This window comes from Tripterygium wilfordii, chromosome 13 (assembly GCF_013401445.1).
Source record: "Tripterygium wilfordii isolate XIE 37 chromosome 13, ASM1340144v1, whole genome shotgun sequence".
Classification (NCBI taxonomy): domain Eukaryota; kingdom Viridiplantae; phylum Streptophyta; class Magnoliopsida; order Celastrales; family Celastraceae; genus Tripterygium; species Tripterygium wilfordii.
This window is the reverse complement of record NC_052244.1, coordinates 4,827,335-4,847,928: the sequence shown is the minus strand read 5'-3', so window position 1 is coordinate 4,847,928 and position 20,594 is coordinate 4,827,335. Positions and strand designations below refer to the sequence as shown.

Below are 20,594 nucleotides of genomic sequence, written 5' to 3'. Positions count from 1 at the left end.
TGGAAATTCTATTTGGTAAAAGGAAATCAGTGACACTTTATCTGAGCTTTTTTTTTTCATACGTTTGCTAAGTTACATTCTTTGAACTATGTATCTCTCTTTTGCAGAGTGGCAAGCAATAAAACTAAGCTTCCATGGCTGCACCCTAGTTTGCAAACACCATCATATTAAATTGATGACTTCAGATCAGATAGTGGAAGGCAAGAAAAGGGGAAAATCATTAGTATTTGGGTAAATAAGAAACTAACATTTGAACCATATGATGCAGAGAAGAAAACATCTGAACACATAGATATCAACTTTAATAAGAATCTCCAGGTTTTAATTATCACGTTTTATTACCATAATATGATAATTAGGAAAATCTAGACCACAGGAAGGAGCTATATTGGACAAATTATGCATCATAGAAGTAAATTAGCACAATTATGTCACATATCATCACAACATATAACTAAAGCTTAATCCTGATATCACGCAAAACCTCAGAGGAATAAAACCAGAGCAATACATATGTACATACCATACTCTGTATGAAGAAAGATTTGTAAATACTGAACATAATCTAATAGTATTACACTCACCTAACTTTTATGGAACATTGAGAACAAACTCTTCATCCTTTTCTTCTTTCTGCAAACAAATAAAAATAAAAAAACAATCATCAATCTAAAATGTGAGGTTTTAAAACTTAATATTATAGGAAGTTTAAGTGATATGAAATGAAATAATCACCTTGCGCGATTTCTTCTTTAACCCATGAAGATTTCGTATCCAATCACCTTCGCACATCAAACCTTCAACAGTTTTTGGTGCTAAATTAGCCCGATATGTGTCAATAACTCTACTACCTGCACTGAATGTAGCCTCTGAAGCTACTGTTGTGATGGGAATAGCTAGAACATCTGAAGCTATTTTTGACAAAATACGATACTTTAGGCTATTTACCCTCCACTGTTGGGTCTAAATTAACCTTACTAGCAAGTGTACTAGTCGGCGACTACAGCACAATGATAAGCAAGGGTCGAATCCACAGGGACGGTGTTATGTTTAATCCAAATGTCTATTTGTATGTATATATGGACAATGCAATCAAAAGTAAAATTCAACTCAAGATTGTTTGGTTTGGTAATTAAACTAAAACAAGCAAAGAGCAAAGTGTTTTTGGTATTTTCTTAGAATTAGGATGCAACTAATGCAAATGAGATGATTTAACAAATATGAGATGAACACCAAGGCTTCGGAATCCCCCTTGGGAAATGACTTGGAATGACATAAATTCACACACATATTTGCTAATTCGGGCATAACGAATCCGTACCTAAGTCGGTTTTAGCGCACTTAAGCCAAATCTCCCTAAAATCGATTACTAGCCATCTTATTGGTCTAGGTCGGATATTCCTAAATACATTCTAGCCATCTTATTGGTCTAAACATGCATAGGAATTTATGGAGTTCTATGGAGATTAGGATTCATACAAAATTGTCACCTAATTAAAGGGAGACACATTCATAATCAAGTGTTTCAAGAAGCATAATCTACTTGACATATTATTGTCTAAGCAAATTCTCCAAACAATTTCATCCAAAAACCTAAAGTGTTGGCCAAACACCACAAGCATGAAGAAATTGCAATCAAACATAGAAACACAAGATTTATACCCAAATCAACTCATATATATGTAAATCAAGTCATAAACAAAGTCATCAAACCCAAGGCTTCATCCTAGCCTTGGCACAAGAGATTTAGTTACACATAATGAGAGAAAAACACAAAAGGAGAGATGAGAAAATCATGAATAAACCCAATTAGTTGAGTAGATCCAAGTTGAGCTGAAGAATCTCTCCTCCTAGCTCCAAGAATCGCCTTCCCCCTCTGGTTTCGCTCCCCAAAAAATCAGTTCTAGGTTCAAAAGTGTCCTGCGGCTCGGCAAGTTCGCGAATTAAAACATCCCAAAAAACTGTCTTGTGCGCCTAGGCGCGTTGTATTCACGCCTAGGCGCACCACGCCTAGGCGCACGCCTAGGCGCACGCCTAGGCGCAATCCTAGGCGTGCACAACTTCAAATTCACGCCCCAACTCGCTGGACTGGGCGTGCACAAGTGATACTGGGCGTGCACAAATATTGCGCCTAGGCGTGGAATGCTTCCAAAATCTCCATACGACGTCCGATTTGCACGATTTTAGCGTCTACGGAAAGCTTGAGATGTCTAGTTTCCAATGCCTTTTATTTCGCTTGATTCCGATAACGTGACAAAAAGTTATAAGTATTTGAACACACGAAGATCGGTGGACATTTTCTTCAGTTCAGCCCTTTTTTCATCACTTTTCATCCAAACCGCAATCAACCTATCAAAAAATACAAATCAAAACATAAATACACTCATTATTTATTTAAATGAAGCTTAAGAGGGGGAGATTCCTACCAAAAACAATAGGTATTATCACACCTATCAAACACCCCACACTTAAACCTTACTTGTCCTCAAGTAAAACTAGATTAAGTACATGTACCACTAACATCTTAACTCACTAACGCAGGAATCGCGGTTGCATTTAGCATATGCAACAAGCCTTTAAACCCCTAGGTGTCCCTAGTGGAGGAGTTGTGTCTCCTGAGGGCTTACAAGAACGACACCCACAAACGTTTCAGTCCCAAGATATCAAACACCCCACACTTCATCCGCATGATATACTCATGGAAAATTTTCAGCCTACTCAATTAAATATATTTTTTTTTTTAGATGGCATGCAGTGCTAAGAGGAAATGCATAAAAATGTGGCTTCCAAGAGTTTATACATGCTAAACATAGTCACATTCCAAGAATCCCAAGAACAACCAAACAATGATACCAAGGCACATTTATTTATATACATACTACTCTGTCTAAAGGTTTTCTCTTTTTTTTTTTATCTAGAACCGTGCAATGCTCACTCCATTAAACTTTCTAGTCAACCCATGTAGCGAGTTCTCAACCAATGACTCCCAACCAGTAGGTTTAGGGCATTAGGTGACAAAGCACCCCTCGGATCAATTTCTCGAGTTGACAAGGTTTCGAAGTTAAGCAGGCCTAGTATGTTCATCATGACTGCCTCACCTTTTTACGCGAAACTCAAGTTGGTTAGACAAGAGCCCCGGTTACTCAGCAAAAACACATGAGCGGAACATGATTTTCATCATTTTCAAGCTTTTTTTTTTTTTTTTTTTTTTTTTTTTTTTTTTTTTTTTTTTACTTGTATACAAATAACTAGTGCCAATGATATTACTGAAATGATGTTCTAGCTCATCTAAGAGAAAATCCACATTCAACACATATATCCAACCAAGTCATACCCCACTACATTTCAATGCAAGTGAATCAATTTCGTAAATAATCAAGTAGGCATCAATGATTCCTCAAGCATATAAGGGGACAAGATGGGTTCGCAACTTAAATATGAAACATAAGGGAGTCCATCCACGCACAGATTAACAGAAAATAAGAGGGCATCATCCATAGTACTTGACCTTAATAACAGCAGCATAAAATAAGACTACCCAACCACCCCACTGTTAGAACAAGCTTTGTCCTCAAAGCATAAGAGAGGAATAATCGGGACAAAATAAAATGGATGACAAGCGTAGAACAATACAACCTGCAGGGGAAACTACTGAGTGGGTCCACCAGAGGTCTTGCGGCGAACATAAGTGAGATTTTTGTCGCGCCGCATCTCCTGGAGCATGGATAGGACATCAGTAATCTGCTGACCCTGAGTCTGGAACTGCTGCTGGACATACTCAGCATGAGACTGGAAAGTGTGCTCAAGACGAGTCAGCTGGTCGCTCATCTCCTTGATCCGAGTATCATGATCAGCAGCATCGGCATCACTCGGAGCGGTATCCTCCTCCTCGCCATCCTCGTCCTCCTCCGCAAACTGCTGCACACCCGGAGCATATCGAGCTCTCCCAGCAGGGGCAGAGCGAATACGAGCTATACTAATACGCCAGTTGCTCAAATCATACGCCTCCATGGGAAGAGAGACAGACTGCAGAGTCAGAGGTAGCACCTGGAGATATGTCAGCAAGCGAGTGATGATCCGCGGCAGAAAGAGCCTCTTCACCTTGACTTTGGTGTCCTCCACGCTCCTACGGATAGCCAAAAAGGACTGAATATAATAGTGGCCAAGATCAAACCAAGTACCAGTCCAGATACAATAAAGAATCTCCAAGGCCTCCTCCCTCCTCTCACTCTGGTGCCCAGTTGGCCATAAGTTACCATGCACTAGCCGGTCCACAAGATACATAACCTGCGGAAGAGCAGATTTCCGAACAAATTTTCCCCGCCGACCAGTAAAATGTTGGACCATCCACTCATGATCCTCCAGCTGGGCAGAAGGAATAGGTGGCTGGAAACCACTATCAGGAGGCTGGGAAGTAGGATGTCCAATACTGGCACTAACATCAGCAGCAGAAAAAGTAATCATCCCGGAAGGCAATATAGCTTGGTAGAGGCCAGGCCCTGTTGCTTCCACGGTGCGATAGAATGCACGCACCAGGCTTGGATAGACCGGAACATCAGCAGCAGAAGAAACATCCGGGGTAGCAATGAAAGAACAAAAGTGGCGGAGCCGGCCGAAAGGCTCACTTCTTACCCCAACCTTGTTCAACAGATCAGCAGATAAATATACCTCCGGCACAAGAGTAGCAATGTCAAAGTAATCAATGGCAGCTCCAGAAGTAGACCCCTCTGTTGCAGGAGGTGGCTGAGGTGTTGTGAACCGAGAAGTGCGCTTCTTGCGCATGGATGCCACTAGCTTTTGACGCGGCATAATTACTGCAAAAGCAATGTAAAACAATTAAGAATAGCAGGGATAATCATTAACGCAATACTGCACAGAAAGATGACAAAAGATGGTATGAGATAAGACCAACTCACGCCTAGGCGTGAGTGAACCACGCCTAGGCGAACTCACGCCTAGGCGTGAGTGAACCACGCCTAGGCGAACTCACGCCTAGGCGTGAGTGAACCACGCCTAGGCGAACTCACGCCTAGGCGTGAGTGAACCACGCCTAGGCGAACTCACGCCTAGGCGTGAGGGAACCACGCCTAGGCGTGGTCCCTTCTTCCCCAACACGCACGGGTTGCCATGGCAACCCGAGCTTCAAGCACCAAATCCCACACTTTGTACACAAAAACAGCAGATCAGGCAACCAATATGTCCTACATGACTCAGAATGAGAGAATCAACCAAGATATCCCATACTTTAGCCCTAAACTTCCAAAAATTAGGAGATGCCATTGCCAAACTTTGCAATTCTCTCACTTCAATTCTTGCTTGGAATAGAGCAAGCATAGAGAAACTATTACATACCTGATGCGCTTAGATTGTCGCTTAGGCGAGGATTGGAGAGGTGCGCCTAGGCACGCGGTAGAGAGAAAGCTCGGCGTGGGTATGTGACTGTGTACAGATTGTGTGGTATATAATGAAGAGTTTTTTTTTTTTTTTTTTTAAATAGACACGCCCAGGCGTGGATTGTCCACGCCTAGGCGTGGTGATAAGTTGCGCCTAGGCGTGGATATGCACGCCTAGGCGTGGTCTGGCTGTAACATATTGCCCAGAAATTTCAATTTTCCTGCAGCCAGATTTCAGCACATGCAAACTAACATCCACACAAAATTTTTGCCAATAAAAATAGAATGATAAAGAAGAAAAGGATACACAAAAGGATATACTGCATTGGGTTGCCTCCCAAATAGCGCTAAGTTTAATGTCTTCAGCCAGACGTGGCGGTGCTAAGATCTTCAAAGGGATGGAGGATCTTCCAAGCGTAACTTGTACTTTTCCATATCAAAAGAGGTCTCAAAATAGGGCTTGAGGCGGTGACCATTTACTTGCTGCTCAAAACTTGTGCGAGGGTCCTTGATAAATACAGAGCCATAAGGAAGAACTTTAATCACCTCATACGGACCACTCCACCTTGATCGAAGCTTTCCCGGAAAAAATCGAAGGCGAGCATTATACAGCAAGACTTTTTGACCTGCTTCAAATACCTTCCTTGAGATATGTTTATCATGAAAGAGTTTGGTCTTTTCCTTGTAGATTTTAGCATTCTCATAGGAGTCATTCCGCAGCTCATCAAGCTCATTAAGTTGGAGCTTCCTCATATTGCCAGCTTCCTGGAGATCAAAGTTCAAAACCTTGATTGCCCAGTATGCTCGATGTTGCAGCTCTACCGGTAAATGACAAGGCTTCCCAAAGACTAACCGGTAAGGAGACATGCCAATAGGAGTCTTAAAAGCAGTCCGATAAGCCCAAAGAGCATCATTAAGCTTAATACTCCAGTCCTTTCTACTAGAAGAAACCGTCTTCTCAAGAATATGTTTGATCTCCCGGTTCGATATCTCCACCTGGCCACTCGTTTGCGGGTGGTAAGGTGTAGCAACCTTGTGAGTTACCCCACATTTTTTCATCAACTTCTCAAAGTACTTGTTGCAAAAATGCGATCCACCATCACTAATAATAGCTCTTGGAGTTCCAAACCTTGCAAAGATCATATTTTTCAAGAAATGCAAAACCACACCATGATCATTGGTTTTGCACGGTAGAGCTTCAACCCATTTACTCACATAATCAACCGCCACCAAAATATATAGATTTCCATGGGAATTGGGGAATGGACCCATGAAGTCAATCCCCCACACATCAAATAGCTCAATAGTCAATATGTTGTTCAATGGCATTTGATCTCTTGCTGAAATATTCCCGGTTCGTTGGCATCGATCACACGTCAAACAGAAAGAATGAGCATCTTTGAACAGAGAGGGCCAATAAAATCCACATTGAAGTACCTTGGCAGAAGTTTTCTTCCCCCCAAAATGCCCTCCACACACATGAGAGTGGCAAAAGTGAAGAACACTTTCTTGCTCATTAACCGGAATACATCGTCTGATAATCTGATCAGGACAACATCTGAATAAATAAGGATCATCCCAATAGTAATATTTGATGGAGGATAGAAACTTGTTTTTCTCATGTGTGGTCATACCCGGAGGTAACTTCCGGCTTACCAGATAATTAACGATATCTGCATACCAAGGAACTTCCTCGACCTCAAATAAATGCTCATCTGGAAAGGTCTCATTGAAATCCATATCTCTTTCACCGTTTTCCTTGATAGCGAGCCGAGAGAGATGATCAGCAACTACATTCTCACACCCCTTTTTATCCCGAATCTCCAAATCAAACTCTTGGAGAAGCAGTACCCAACGAATGAGCCGTGGCTTGGAGTCTTTCTTTGACAATAAATACCGCAATGCTGCATGGTCAGAGTAGACAATCACTTTAGAGCATGCTAAATATTGACGAAACTTGTCCAAGGCAAAAACAATAGCCAACAACTCTTTCTCGGTGGTGGTATAATTGACTTGAGCATCATTGAGTGTTTGGCTTGAATAATATATAACATGAGACTTCTTGTCAACTCGTTGACAAAGCACTGCTCCAATGGCAAAGTCAGAAGCATCGCACATAATTTCAAATGGCAAAGAAAAATCTGGAGGCATCATAATTGGAGCGGTAGTAAGTTTCTCTTTCAACAAATCGAATGCCCTCATACAAGCTTCATCGAATAGAAAAACTGCATCTTTGGCCAAAAGGTTGCATAAAGGCCTAGCAATTTTAGAAAAATCTTGAATGAACCTCCTATAGAACCCTGCATGTCCCAGAAAAGAACGAATTCCTTTCACATTAATCGGAGGAGGAAGCTTCGATATAAGCTCTATCTTTGCCGGATCAACTTCAATCCCATTTTTGGAGATAATATGCCCCAACACATTTCCTCGTTGCACCATAAAGTGGCATTTTTCCCAATTTAGCACCAAATTGGTTTCTTCACATCTCCTCAACACAATAGATAGATTTTGAAGGCAATTGTCAAAACTTGACCCAAAGACAGAAAAATCATCCATAAATATCTCAATAAAACGCTCCACCATGTCAGAGAAGATGCTTATCATGCAACGCTGAAATGTTGCAGGAGCATTGCATAAGCCAAAAGGCATCCGACGGTAAGCAAATGTTCCAAATGGACAAGTGAAAGTAGTCTTGTCTTGATCTTCGGGAGCAATGGCAATTTGGTTATAACCAGAATAACCATCCAGGAAGCAATAATACTCATGCCCTGCCAGTCTCTCAAGCATCTGATCAATAAAAGGTAATGGGAAGTGATCTTTTCGGGTAGCTAAATTCAGTTTCCGATAATCAATACAAACTCGCCATCCCGTGACCTTCCGAGTAGGAATAAGCACATTGTTCTCATTAGCTTCGACAGTAATCCCAGATTTCTTCGGCACAAGATGGACTGGACTCACCCATTTGGAATCAGAAATAGGATAAATAACGCCAACATCCAAGAGCTTCAAAATCTCACTCCGGACAACTTCTTTCATGTTTGGATTTAATCTTCTTTGTCCCTCTCTAGTGGCTTTAGTTCCGTCCTCCATCAAAATGCGATGCATGCACACAGAGGGGCTAATGCCACGAATATCCGCAATGGTCCACCCAATTGCACTCTTGTATTCCCTGAGAACACGGAGCAATTTCTCTTCTTCCAAGAGAGAAAGATTAGAAGAAATAATAACAGGAAGAGTTTTAGAGTTACCTAAGAATGCATATCGCAAATGTGCGGGCAAAGGCTTCAACTCTAGCTCTGGCGGACTCACTATAGATGGTACTAGCTTCTCAAGATTTGGAGAGTCCCTCAAATTTTCAAAGGTCGGACGCCACTTGTGTTGATAACTAGGAGAAGCCTCAAACATGTTTACAACTTCTTGAGTATCATTGTCCAGAGTCCTCTCAATATCTCCCACTAGAAAAGCTTCCAAAGCAATGGTTTTATCATTTCTATGCAGCTCCATGTCGACTCTTCTATCCACCACATCCACCCAAAAACAAGTCTTTGAATCATTAGAATGTCTCATGGCCTCAAAGAGCCGAAACTGAATAGTTTTATCAAAGACTGTCATAGTGAGAACTCCCATCTTGACATCAATGATGGTGTTGGTGGTTGCCATAAAACCGCGGCCTAGAATGATTGGTACATCTTTTCCCGGATTAGGTTCACCCTCCATATCAAGCACTAGAAAATCCACCGGAATAACAAACTCTCCCACCTTCACTAGAACATCTTCAACTAGCCCAAAAGGATGCACTAAAGAGCGATCCGCTAATTGGAGAGTGACTGATGTTGGTTTCAACTCACCGATCTTCAATGTAGTGTAAACAGAATAAGGCATGATATTCACACTCGCACCAAGATCCATCAAGGCTTTTTCAATTTCTTTCTCTCCAATAATACAAGGAATGGTAAAGCTACCCGGATCTTTTAATTTGGGTGGGAGCTTCTTTTGTAAAATAGCACTTGTCTCTTCGGAGAGAAATACTTCTTCATGATCACCAATCTTTCTTTTGTTAGTGCACAACTCCTTCAAAAATTTTGCATATGCGGGAATAGACTTAATTGCCTCAATAAGTGGAATATTAATCTCTACTTTCTTCAAAACTTCAAAAATGTCCCGATTATACTTGTGTTTTTTAGCCGGTGCAAGACGAGATGGAAAAGGCACTGTTGGAATAACCTCTTCTTCCGGCTTTTCCTTCTCAACATGAGGTGTGGTGGGAGCACTCGGTACCACCACTGTAGGTTCATCATGACTCTCACCATCAAGCCCTTTATATTCAATCTTGTTGTCCACCTTTTTCCCACTTCGCAAGACAGTAATAGCATTAGCATCTTCATGCTGTTTAGGATTTACCTCAGGTTGACTTGGAAGCTTTCCCGGTTGTCTTTCACTCAAAGCCTGAGCAAGTTGTCCTACTTGCATTTCAAGCTTTGCGATGGACTGAGTATTGCTGGAAACAGTTTGTTGCAACTGAGTCATTGAATTGCTCATCTCTGCTTGGGAATGCTGCATTGTGACTTGTGATTGAGCAAGTTGGGTGATAAGGTCCTCCATAGCAGACTTCTTTGCATCTTGAGAAGGTGGTCCTTGTCGTGGAGCTTGCCAAGGTCTGGGCCCTTGATTGAAATTCTGGGATGAAGCATAGGAGAAATTTGGGTGATTCTTCCATCCTGGGTTATATGTGTGAGAAAATGGATCATTCTGCTGCCTATGAAAAGGTTGAACTGCATTAACTTCAGCTTCAGGAAATGTCCCACTTCTAGAACATACATGAGTAGGATGATCGGTGCCTCCACAAATGCCACAAGGCTCCAAATTTCTGCTCAGCAAAGTTACTACCGCATCCAATTTCCTAGCCACAGACGCCATCTCTGAATTTGAAGCACTAGCCTCATAAACCATATGTCTAGGAGCATCAAGATCACGATTATCCCATTGTGAGGAATTTGCTACCACAGTCTCAATAATTTCATTGGCTTCAGTCGGTTCCTTAGCCATAATATTTCCTCCAGCAGCTGCATCTAACCTATGGCGGCATTCATCAGCCAGATGTTGGTAAAAGTATGATATAATCTGCCATGGCAAGAATTGATGATGTGGGCAACCAATCAATAAAGTTTTATATCGCTCCCAAGCCTTAAAAAGTGGTTCTCCCTTGTTCTGTCTGAAATGGAAAATCTGATCCCGAAGCCTCTGTGTCCTTGATTGAGTATAGAACTTCTGAATAAACTTAGCAGAAAGTTGATCCCAAGAAGTGATAGAATTTGGTGGCAAAGTCTTGAACCAGATCTTAGCACTTTCCTTAAGAGAAAAAGGAAAAAGCTTCAACCGTATGAATTCTTCAGATATGCCTTGAATTTTTTGAGTGCCACAAATTTCCAGAAAATTATCAATGTGATCACTAGCATCTTGATTTTCCGCTCCTGAGAATGATGGGAGCATGTTAATCACATGACATTTAAGCTCATAAGATAGATTTGGCGGAATGGTTGGTAATATGATGCAAGATTGTCTAGTAGAGAATTGTGGCATAGAGTAGTCCATGATTGTGACCGGAGCATTTGCATTGTTGGCATTATTGCCAACTTCCTCACGATTCTCAGCCATGCTCTCCTGTTCAGAATGTTCTCCCAAAATGTTGTCACTAGATGAACTAGAGCTGGATATAGGAGGAGAGATAGAACGAGTGGAAGATTTCTCCTCAAGAAAATCCTTGTCTTTCTTGTTCCTTCGTGCACGTTCCAAGTCTAGATCGACAGGAAGAATTTCTGTATCTTGAGAACGCCTTCCTTGCATGAACTACAAACAAGAAAGAAAAGTATAAGGATCACTAATTATCAAGTAAGAAAGAGCTAAACTAAGTATGTAAGTATCTATGTATATAAACAAGAATGGATCAAATATAAGCAACCGTCCCCGGCAACGGCGCCATAAACTTGTTGGGTCTAAATTAACCTTACTAGCAAGTGTACTAGTCGGCGACTACAGCACAATGATAAGCAAGGGTCGAATCCACAGGGACGGTGTTATGTTTAATCCAAATGTCTATTTGTATGTATATATGGACAATGCAATCAAAAGTAAAATTCAACTCAAGATTGTTTGGTTTGGTAATTAAACTAAAACAAGCAAAGAGCAAAGTGTTTTTGGTATTTTCTTAGAATTAGGATGCAACTAATGCAAATGAGATGATTTAACAAATATGAGATGAACACCAAGGCTTCGGAATCCCCCTTGGGAAATGACTTGGAATGACATAAATTCACACACATATTTGCTAATTCGGGCATAACGAATCCGTACCTAAGTCGGTTTTAGCGCACTTAAGCCAAATCTCCCTAAAATCGATTACTAGCCATCTTATTGATCTAGGTCGGATATTCCTAAATACATTCTAGCCATCTTATTGGTCTAAACATGCATAGGAATTTATGGAGTTCTATGGAGATTAGGATTCATACAAAATTGTCACCTAATTAAAGGGAGACACATTCATAATCAAGTGTTTCAAGAAGCATAATCTACTTGACATATTATTGTCTAAGCAAATTCTCCAAACAATTTCATCCAAAAACCTAAAGTGTTGGCCAAACACCACAAGCATGAAGAAATTGCAATCAAACATAGAAACACAAGATTTATACCCAAATCAACTCATATATATGTAAATCAAGTCATAAACAAAGTCATCAAACCCAAGGCTTCATCCTAGCCTTGGCACAAGAGATTTAGTTACACATAATGAGAGAAAAACACAAAAGGAGAGATGAGAAAATCATGAATAAACCCAATTAGTTGAGTAGATCCAAGTTGAGCTGAAGAATCTCTCCTCCTAGCTCCAAGAATCGCCTTCCCCCTCTGGTTTCGCTCCCCAAAAAATCAGTTCTAGGTTCAAAAGTGTCCTGCGGCTCGGCAAGTTCGCGAATTAAAACATCCCAAAAAACTGTCTTGTGCGCCTAGGCGCGTTGTATTCACGCCTAGGCGCACCACGCCTAGGCGCACGCCTAGGCGCACGCCTAGGCGCAATCCTAGGCGTGCACAACTTCAAATTCACGCCCCAACTCGCTGGACTGGGCGTGCACAAGTGATACTGGGCGTGCACAAATATTGCGCCTAGGCGTGGAATGCTTCCAAAATCTCCATACGACGTCCGATTTGCACGATTTTAGCGTCTACGGAAAGCTTGAGATGTCTAGTTTCCAATGCCTTTTATTTCGCTTGATTCCGATAACGTGACAAAAAGTTATAAGTATTTGAACACACGAAGGTCGGTGGACATTTTCTTCAGTTCAGCCCTTTTTTCATCACTTTTCATCCAAACCGCAATCAACCTATCAAAAAATACAAATCAAAACATAAATACACTCATTATTTATTTAAATGAAGCTTAAGAGGGGGAGATTCCTACCAAAAACAATAGGTATTATCACACCTATCATCCACCAACCTAAAGCATTCCATTTTCCTCTTTCTTCTTGAGAACATCTATAAACAACTTCTCCTAGGTAAACATCCAAATCAGATTTTGTAGGGGGAGCATTTTCAGTCATGTCTACAAACTCATCAAATTTAGACCATCCAGAATTAATATCAACTGTAGAGCTAGAACCAACATCATCTCCTTGGGATTTAGATGATCTCTGACTACTACCTTCCTCGTTGGTTGAGGCAAAATTAGCTGCATACTGCTCATACATTTCATATAAAGCTCCACGGACCTTCTCAATATTGTATATCACTTCGGACTTTTCATAAATCAATGGAAAACAAAATTCAATCAACTTCATTTTACACCGTGGATCTAAGACAGCAGCAATCGAAATCAATAAATTACACTCACCCCAATACTTTTCAAACTTCGCATTCATTTTCCCAACCATAGCTTTGATGTATATGTTGTTATCCATTGCTCTCTTTTGTAAAATTTCTTTCACTCGATACATCTCAGAAAGAAATAAATTAGAAGTTGGGTAGTCACTTCCCGATATGAGATTAGTGATTGTGTTGAACACAGATAAGATTTGACACACATTCTCTACTCTCTCCCATTCTTCCTCTATTGGTAAATTATGATAAAGAGGTTCCCTCTCTTTAAAAATAAAAAATGCATCCTTAAACTTCAAAGCAAGTGACAACATCTCAAAAGTAGAGTTCCAACGTGTTGGAACATCCAAAATCAGCTTCCTAGCAAGTAGTTGCAATTGCTTAACTATTTCAGTGAACTTCAAAAATCGTGCTTCAGAATTTTTCAAAAATTTGACATTTTCCCTCACATTGTAAATCACATCATCAATGGCAGCAATTCCATCTTGAACTAAAAGATTGAGAATGTGTGCACAACAACGAACATGAAAAAATTTTCCATCAAGTATCAATTTCTTATTTCTTAGAAATGTGTTCTTCAAAGTTCTAATTGCCACATCATTATAAGAAGCATTATCAACAGACAAAGAATAAACTTTATTTTCAATTCCCCACTCAGTCATGCATTTGAAGAGAGCATAAGCAATATCAACACCACCTCGTGGAGGTGGTATATTCACAAAGTTAAGTACTCTTTTCTGTAATTTCCAATTAGCATCAACAAAGTGTCCAGTAACAACCATGTATTCTATTTGTTGACAAGACCTCCACATGTCAGTTGTCAAACTAATTTTGCTAACATTTTTTAGTAATGACTTCAACTTCTTTTTTTCTTTATCATACTCTTCCATGCAATCACTTTGCGCAGTGATACGAGTATATGGTATATACTCATGAGAACTATTCTTCATGATAAGATTAAATCCCTCTTGCTCCACTATAGAGATTGGATGTTCATGCATGAGAATAAAATGTGCAATACTATCTCTGACCTTCTTATAATCATATGTAAAAGCAGAATGAGGAGATGTCTTACTAGTGATTTTACCCGAGCGGAAACCCGATATCTTTTGAGACTTTTGATTTGTCATCCTTCTTGCACATCCCTTTAAGTGTCTCCTGAAATGAGATGTCGTGCCACCACTGATTTGAAGTTGTGCCTTGCAATGTTTGCATTGCATTTTGTTTGTTCCTGTTACTTCATCGAACTCATCCCAAACCGCGGATCTCCTTCTCTTTCTTTTCTTATCAATCTCTAGACTTTCATCATTTTCGTTATCTCCTCCCCCATCTCCCTCTTCAACTCCCTCCTCATCTTCATTTTCCACTTCGTCTTCCTCATGCTCTTGTTGTTCTTGCTCTTGCTCCAAATCCATAGTAACACCCACAGGCTGTTCTTCTGTGGTAATCACACCATCAACTTCCATCCTGAAATGGAAGAGTATCAAAAAATAGCTAGGCAAATGACCAAGGAAGAGTTATACAAAAGAAAATAACTAACAGTCTAACATAAACAAATAGTTACAACTTTTTTTAGTCATTCATTTAAGTACTATGAGGATGCAAAAGAAAATTATAACTAACATGAGCAATATTGTCATCACAATCTGAAAGATTAAAATAATATAGAAACATAGAATCACAACTAAAACAGGTATAAAAAGATCATAATGTTGTTTCTGTACAGAAGCAAAAAAAGGACTCCAATAATCAAAACTCAAAATTCATGCATTCAAGCAAAGATATCTTACAATTAAACCAGCCTAAAACAAAATTAAACCACCCCCAATAAGCCATCAAGAGAAGAGATCACAACACACAAAAAGAATGATTAAGCAAAAAGAATGATTAAGCAAAATTAATCAATAGCAATTTCTGGAAATCCTCTTAGTCTATTGATTTCTTGATTTTCCTTTCTTCTTTTTACACGTCTGAGAAAATGGAAGACATTTGGCGATGAGGGGGAGGATAAGATTGTAGAGAACTGTGTAGACTTCCTTTTTGACCACAAAGAAGTGTCTCTCTCTCAGTTGTTTTGTTCACCAAATGAGCTGATTGTTGTGGTGGTTTAACTGTTAAGACATTGTATGTATATAAGGTTTTTCTTTCTTTGTTTTTTCTGAGGTATTGTATACAGATTATGGTTGAAACCAGAGAGTTTGTAGGATTTGTTGGGTCCCCAGAATGTTTGGTGGCCATGACTACTGAGACCAATGAATGGGAGAATGCTTGCTTGAACAGTTGAACATCACTATCACTTGCAGCTTTGAACATATAAAAACTGCCATTAACAGCATAAGTTGATCTCCAGTCATGATTTCAAGATTAACAGCATAAATTGACCTCCATTCATCACATTTCAAGATTCACGGCACCATTTATGGGAGCTTCTTATGCTCTGTAATGTTTCTTGATTCTTTCTGTTAAATTACCAGTTGTTCAAAGGAACTCATAACTCAAGTGTACAACACTAGAAAAATAGTCGAACCAGATGCTAAATAGGCTTTTTACACAGCACCACTTATGCAGCAAAACTTGAAAAGAAATGGGAATTACTGTACATCAATCTGACAGGCAGACAAACCATCCAGTGCTTTCATACTAATGTTATATGAAGTTCTATGTAATTTTTTTGTAGAATTATCTATAAACTATCTCTCTTGCTACTACTTGATAGCTTTAATCGCTTAAGTATGTAAGCTGAAAGAGGCTTGGGGTGATGACTACAATAACATTAAGGGATAATTTTAAGCCATGGGCTAATATTATTTCCAATCATTCTTAAACGTATATAAGCAGAAACCAATGATATCACATATATAAAATCTATAACTACAATTATTTCAGGCAAGAAAACTAGAACATGTCCTTTTCCACATAGAAAAGTAGCAAACAGTATTATCACTCCAATATAAAAGCATTTCAAGCATTATAAAAAGTAGTAATCAAAATAATCACCCTTCCTTTGTTTACTTTAGGGTCCTAATCAAGGGCTTATAAAGTGAACACTCTTCGCCAGTAGCCACCATCCCTAAGTCCTAGAGCTGCTTGGAAATCAAAATTCCACCTTCGTTTCCTACTCTCGGATTCTAGGAATTTTTGTTCAACACAAAAGTACCAAAATTAAAAAACGGATTTAAGATCGAGAGAAAAAAATACCTGATAAAAGGCCGAGAAATGAGAGCTCAAAACTACAGATAGATGTAGATGATGATCATGCTAGTTCTTCTGGTATGGTCGTTTCTCTCCCCATTGGAGAAGACTCACAAAAGCAACGTTTCAGGAAGAAAATCGAGACTCAAGAAGACGTTTTAGGGTTCCTTTGCTCTCTCGGCTCTCGTTCTCTCTGCTACAATTTTTCCGTATAGGAGCAAGGTAAAGAGACTATGGATTTAGGGAATTAGGGCTTCTTGAATGGGCTTAAAAAATGAGGAGTCTATTTGGGCTGAATATAGGATATATAAATATACATATGTGTATATACATACAGGCCCGAGGGCCTACGGGCCGGACTTCTCCAAGCTCGGGCTTGGCCCTAAATATCAAATGAGCTTCCCATTAGGCCCGAGCTCGGCCCCTTTGTCTTACGGGCCGAGCTCGAGCCGAGCCTAAATAGGGCCGCCCGTGAGCCGAGAGATTTCGTACAAATATGAGTTGTTAGTTTAGGCTCGGTAGAAATTTCGTACAAATATGATGTCAAAAGCCTAAATTTTATTCAAAATTGCTTCTCTACTTCTTTACATGTTTACAACCAATAAAAATTAAAAATAGGAAAAGAATAATAAGAGAATTTGCATCGAGCTTATTCGTAATTAATGTATGATAATCATAAGGGTGTTTCTGTTAGAGATATGTGCCATATATGCTCAAAACGCACAGTTTAGGTTGCTTTTATATTGTTAAATGGAACGACTTCGTTTTGTTCCTTTATTATTACCGTTGATGTATCTTTATATTATTTTCTTGAACTAAGATGACCGTTGGTCATCTCTCTTGTTTATGTACTCTGGTTTGCTTCTTTCTTGGTAAGAAGCTTTAATGAATTCATCTTAATTCCTCTCTCTCTCTCTCCAACTCTACTTCTTCCTTCTAATCTCTTTTCTATCAAACTGCTTCTTCATTATATTACATGGTATCAGAGCGAATCATGGCTCAAAATACTAATGGGGTTTTGGGTAATCCAAATCCAACTTCTTCTTCCATTCTTGGGAATTTTCAAAATGCACATCAGCCCATCGTGCAAACTTCAAATCCTTTCAGAAACCCTTATCATTTGACGAACTCAGATTTCTCATTATCCACCTTGATCTCACTAACCTTGATGGGGGGTGATTTTCATCTATGGCAGAATCAACTTGAGACAGCTCTCAAGGCACGGAACAAAATGGGATTTGTTAATGGAGTGTTGAAGGCACCAGAGGAGAGTGATCCAGCTTACCAGGACTGGGAGCAATGTGATAGTCTTGTTAAGACTTGGATCACGAACTATTTGTCTCCTGAAATTCTTGCTAGTGTCTCAGCTTCTATGACAGCTCATGATCTTTGGATGGATCTCAAGAATCGTTACTCTGCAACAAATCCCACAAGAGATTTTGAACTGGTTCGAGCTATCTCTACGATCAAACAAGGGAATTCCTCTGTCACGGAATATTATTCGAGAATCAAGGCATTGTGGGATGAACTTTATCAAAACAAAGTGGTTCCATCCTGCAAGTGTGGAAAATGTCAATGTGGTGTCAGTAAGATGACACTAGAAGAGCATAACAAACATAAATTGATGCAGTTTCTTATAGGTTTAGATGACCGCTTCGAGCATGTCACCAACCAAATATTGATGATGGATCCTTTGCCAGAGGTTAGCAAAGCATTTGCATAGATAAGTCAACTTGAGAATAGATCCATAGTTCATCAAGATGGTAAGAAACAACCTACAGTACAGAAGGATGTTGCTCTACAGGAGACCTTGACGTTGTCAGTTCAAGCATCTAACAACTTCAGCAAGCCTTCGTACAACAATACAAAGGATTAAAAGCCTGGGAAAAGATCTCAGACTGAAAGAGAAAAGTTGTTTTGCAAATATTGTAAGAAAATGAATCATAACGTTGATAAATGTTTCAAGCTGGTGGGGTATCCTCCAGATTATGAATTTCAAAACAAAAGGAGCAAGCAGGGAAATACCAGTTTTACAGAAAAGAGGAATATCAATCAAGTGGAGTCTGCTATCCAAAATAACTCAGGAGGCAACATGCAATTCACTGGAGATCAGTACCAGCATATCATTGATCTTTTGAAAGCAAACATGGCAGGAAATTCCTCCAACAATCATATTGCTGTTGTTTCTGCAGTAGGAGGTAACATGTCTTTAGAGCATAGTTGGATTATTGATACTGGAGCTTCTGACCATGTTATTTGCATACATGATTATTTCCATACATATAGAAAACTACATAATTCGTATGTCACTCTTCCAAATGGTAGAAAACATGAAATTGACTTCATTGGAGATGTTAGATTAGGCAATGGCATAATTTTGACAAGAGTGTTACATGTTAAGGATTTCAATTTCAATTTGATATCCGCTAGCAAGTTGGTGAAGAAGAAGCCTTATGCTCTAATCTTTGATGAAAAATTATGTCAATTATAGGATACAAACACATTGAGGAAGAGTGGGATAGAAATAATGCATAATGAACTCTACTATTTGCATGAAGAATTAAAACCACAAAAGAAAGCTTTTGCAAGGATCTGCCCAATTCAGAAGGATCAACCGTGGCACAAAAGATTAGGCCATCCTTCTGCTAGGATCACATAAATGTTAAGAAATGATTGTGCTGATAAATGTAATAGCTGTTCAATTTGTATTATGGCAAAGAAGAAGAGAAATTCTTTCTCCCTTAGCCAAACTAAGAGTTTGAAACCTTTTGATTTGATTCACATTGACATTTGGGGTCTAATGGAATTCTATCAGTTGATGGATTCAAATATTTTATGACAATAGTAGATAATTTTACAAGAATTGCTTGGGTTGTTTTGATGAAAGCAAAGTCTGAAGTAAGGAACCATATTGAACATTTTAATAATTATGTTCAGAATCAATTCCAAAGTAAGATTAAGACCATAAGGTCTAATAATGGTTTAGAATTTAACATGGTTGACTATTTTAATAAGGAAGAAATCATTCATCAAAAGACTTGTCCATACACCCCACAACAAAATGGAGTCGTGGAAAGAAAGCATCAACACATCTTGAATGTAAGTAGGGCTCTTATGTTGCAATCTGGAATTCCAGAAAAATATTGGAGCTATTGTGTTCTTACTGCTGTATATTTGATTAACAGATTGCCCTCTAGAATCCTAGATAAGAAATGTCCATATAGTATTCTATATGATAGGGAACCAGCATATGAAGTTTTAAGAGTGTTTGGATATCTTTGTTATACAAAGATATTAAAGCACCAGGAATCAAAGTTTGACAGTGGAGCTCAAAGGTGCATATTTTTAGGATATCCTACTAATATCAAAGGATATAAACTTCTTAACTTAGATACTTATGATGTTTTTGTTTCTAGAGATGTGATTTTTCATGAAAATGAATATCCTTTTAAGAATAAATGTTGAAGATCAACAGATTGAAGAAAATAAGAATCAAGCTTAAGCTATTAGACATATTGAAAATGATAATCATGACAATCTGAATGATCATAATGACTTGTAGGACAATAATAAAAGGAGAAAGAAGACAACTGCATATTTAAATGATTATGAATGTAATAGTGCTCAAGTCATTGCATCTGCATCTCATCAAAATTTACAAACTGTTAATACCATTCCTTATAAGCATTTTATGGCTACAACTAGTTCTCATAGAGAACCCAGGAATTACATAGAAGCATCTAAATCCATTCACTGGAATGAGGCTATGAACAATGAATTATCAGCTTTAAATGAAAACAACACTTGGAGTTTAGTCACTTTACCAAAGGGTAGGAAAGCTATAGGTTCAAAGTGGGTGTATAAAATTAAATATAATTCTGATGGTTCTATTGAGAGATATAAAGCAAGACTTGTTGCTCAAGGTTTTAGTCAAACCTTAGGCTTTGATTATCAACAAACATTTGCTCCAGTTGTCAAGATGGTAACTTTGAGGATATTCCTAGCCTTAGCTTCTACTAACAGATGGTTTGTGCATCATCTTGATGTGCACAATGCCTTCTTGAATGGTGATCTCATTGAGGATGTCTATATGAAAATGCCACCAGGATATAGTAACCATAATCCTAATCTGGTTTG

General features: G+C 39.1%; 2 protein-coding genes and 1 non-coding gene across 3 annotated transcripts; 1 reads left to right on the top strand and 2 right to left on the bottom strand.

The window, feature by feature from the left end:
- Positions 1 to 3,339: 3,339 nt before the first annotated feature.
- On the bottom strand, positions 3,340 to 5,609 carry LOC120013742. The gene is made up of 2 exons (XM_038865666.1): positions 5,353 to 5,609; positions 3,340 to 4,814 (listed from the first exon to the last, which is right to left on the bottom strand). The coding sequence occupies exon 2, from the start codon at positions 4,807 to 4,809 to the stop codon at positions 3,649 to 3,651; it is 1,161 nt and encodes a 386-aa protein (XP_038721594.1). The 5' UTR covers positions 4,810 to 4,814; positions 5,353 to 5,609; the 3' UTR covers positions 3,340 to 3,648.
- A 4,108-nt stretch (positions 5,610 to 9,717) lies between these two features.
- LOC120012466 lies at positions 9,718 to 15,368 on the bottom strand. The gene is made up of 3 exons (XM_038863891.1): positions 14,341 to 15,368; positions 12,857 to 12,942; positions 9,718 to 9,744 (listed from the first exon to the last, which is right to left on the bottom strand). The coding sequence occupies exons 1-3, from the start codon at positions 14,729 to 14,731 to the stop codon at positions 9,718 to 9,720; spliced, it is 504 nt and encodes a 167-aa protein (XP_038719819.1). The 5' UTR covers positions 14,732 to 15,368.
- LOC120013990 lies at positions 10,528 to 10,634 on the top strand. The gene has a single exon (XR_005471524.1). It is a non-coding gene; the product is annotated as a small nucleolar RNA R71 (small nucleolar RNA).
- Positions 15,369 to 20,594: the final 5,226 nt, after the last annotated feature.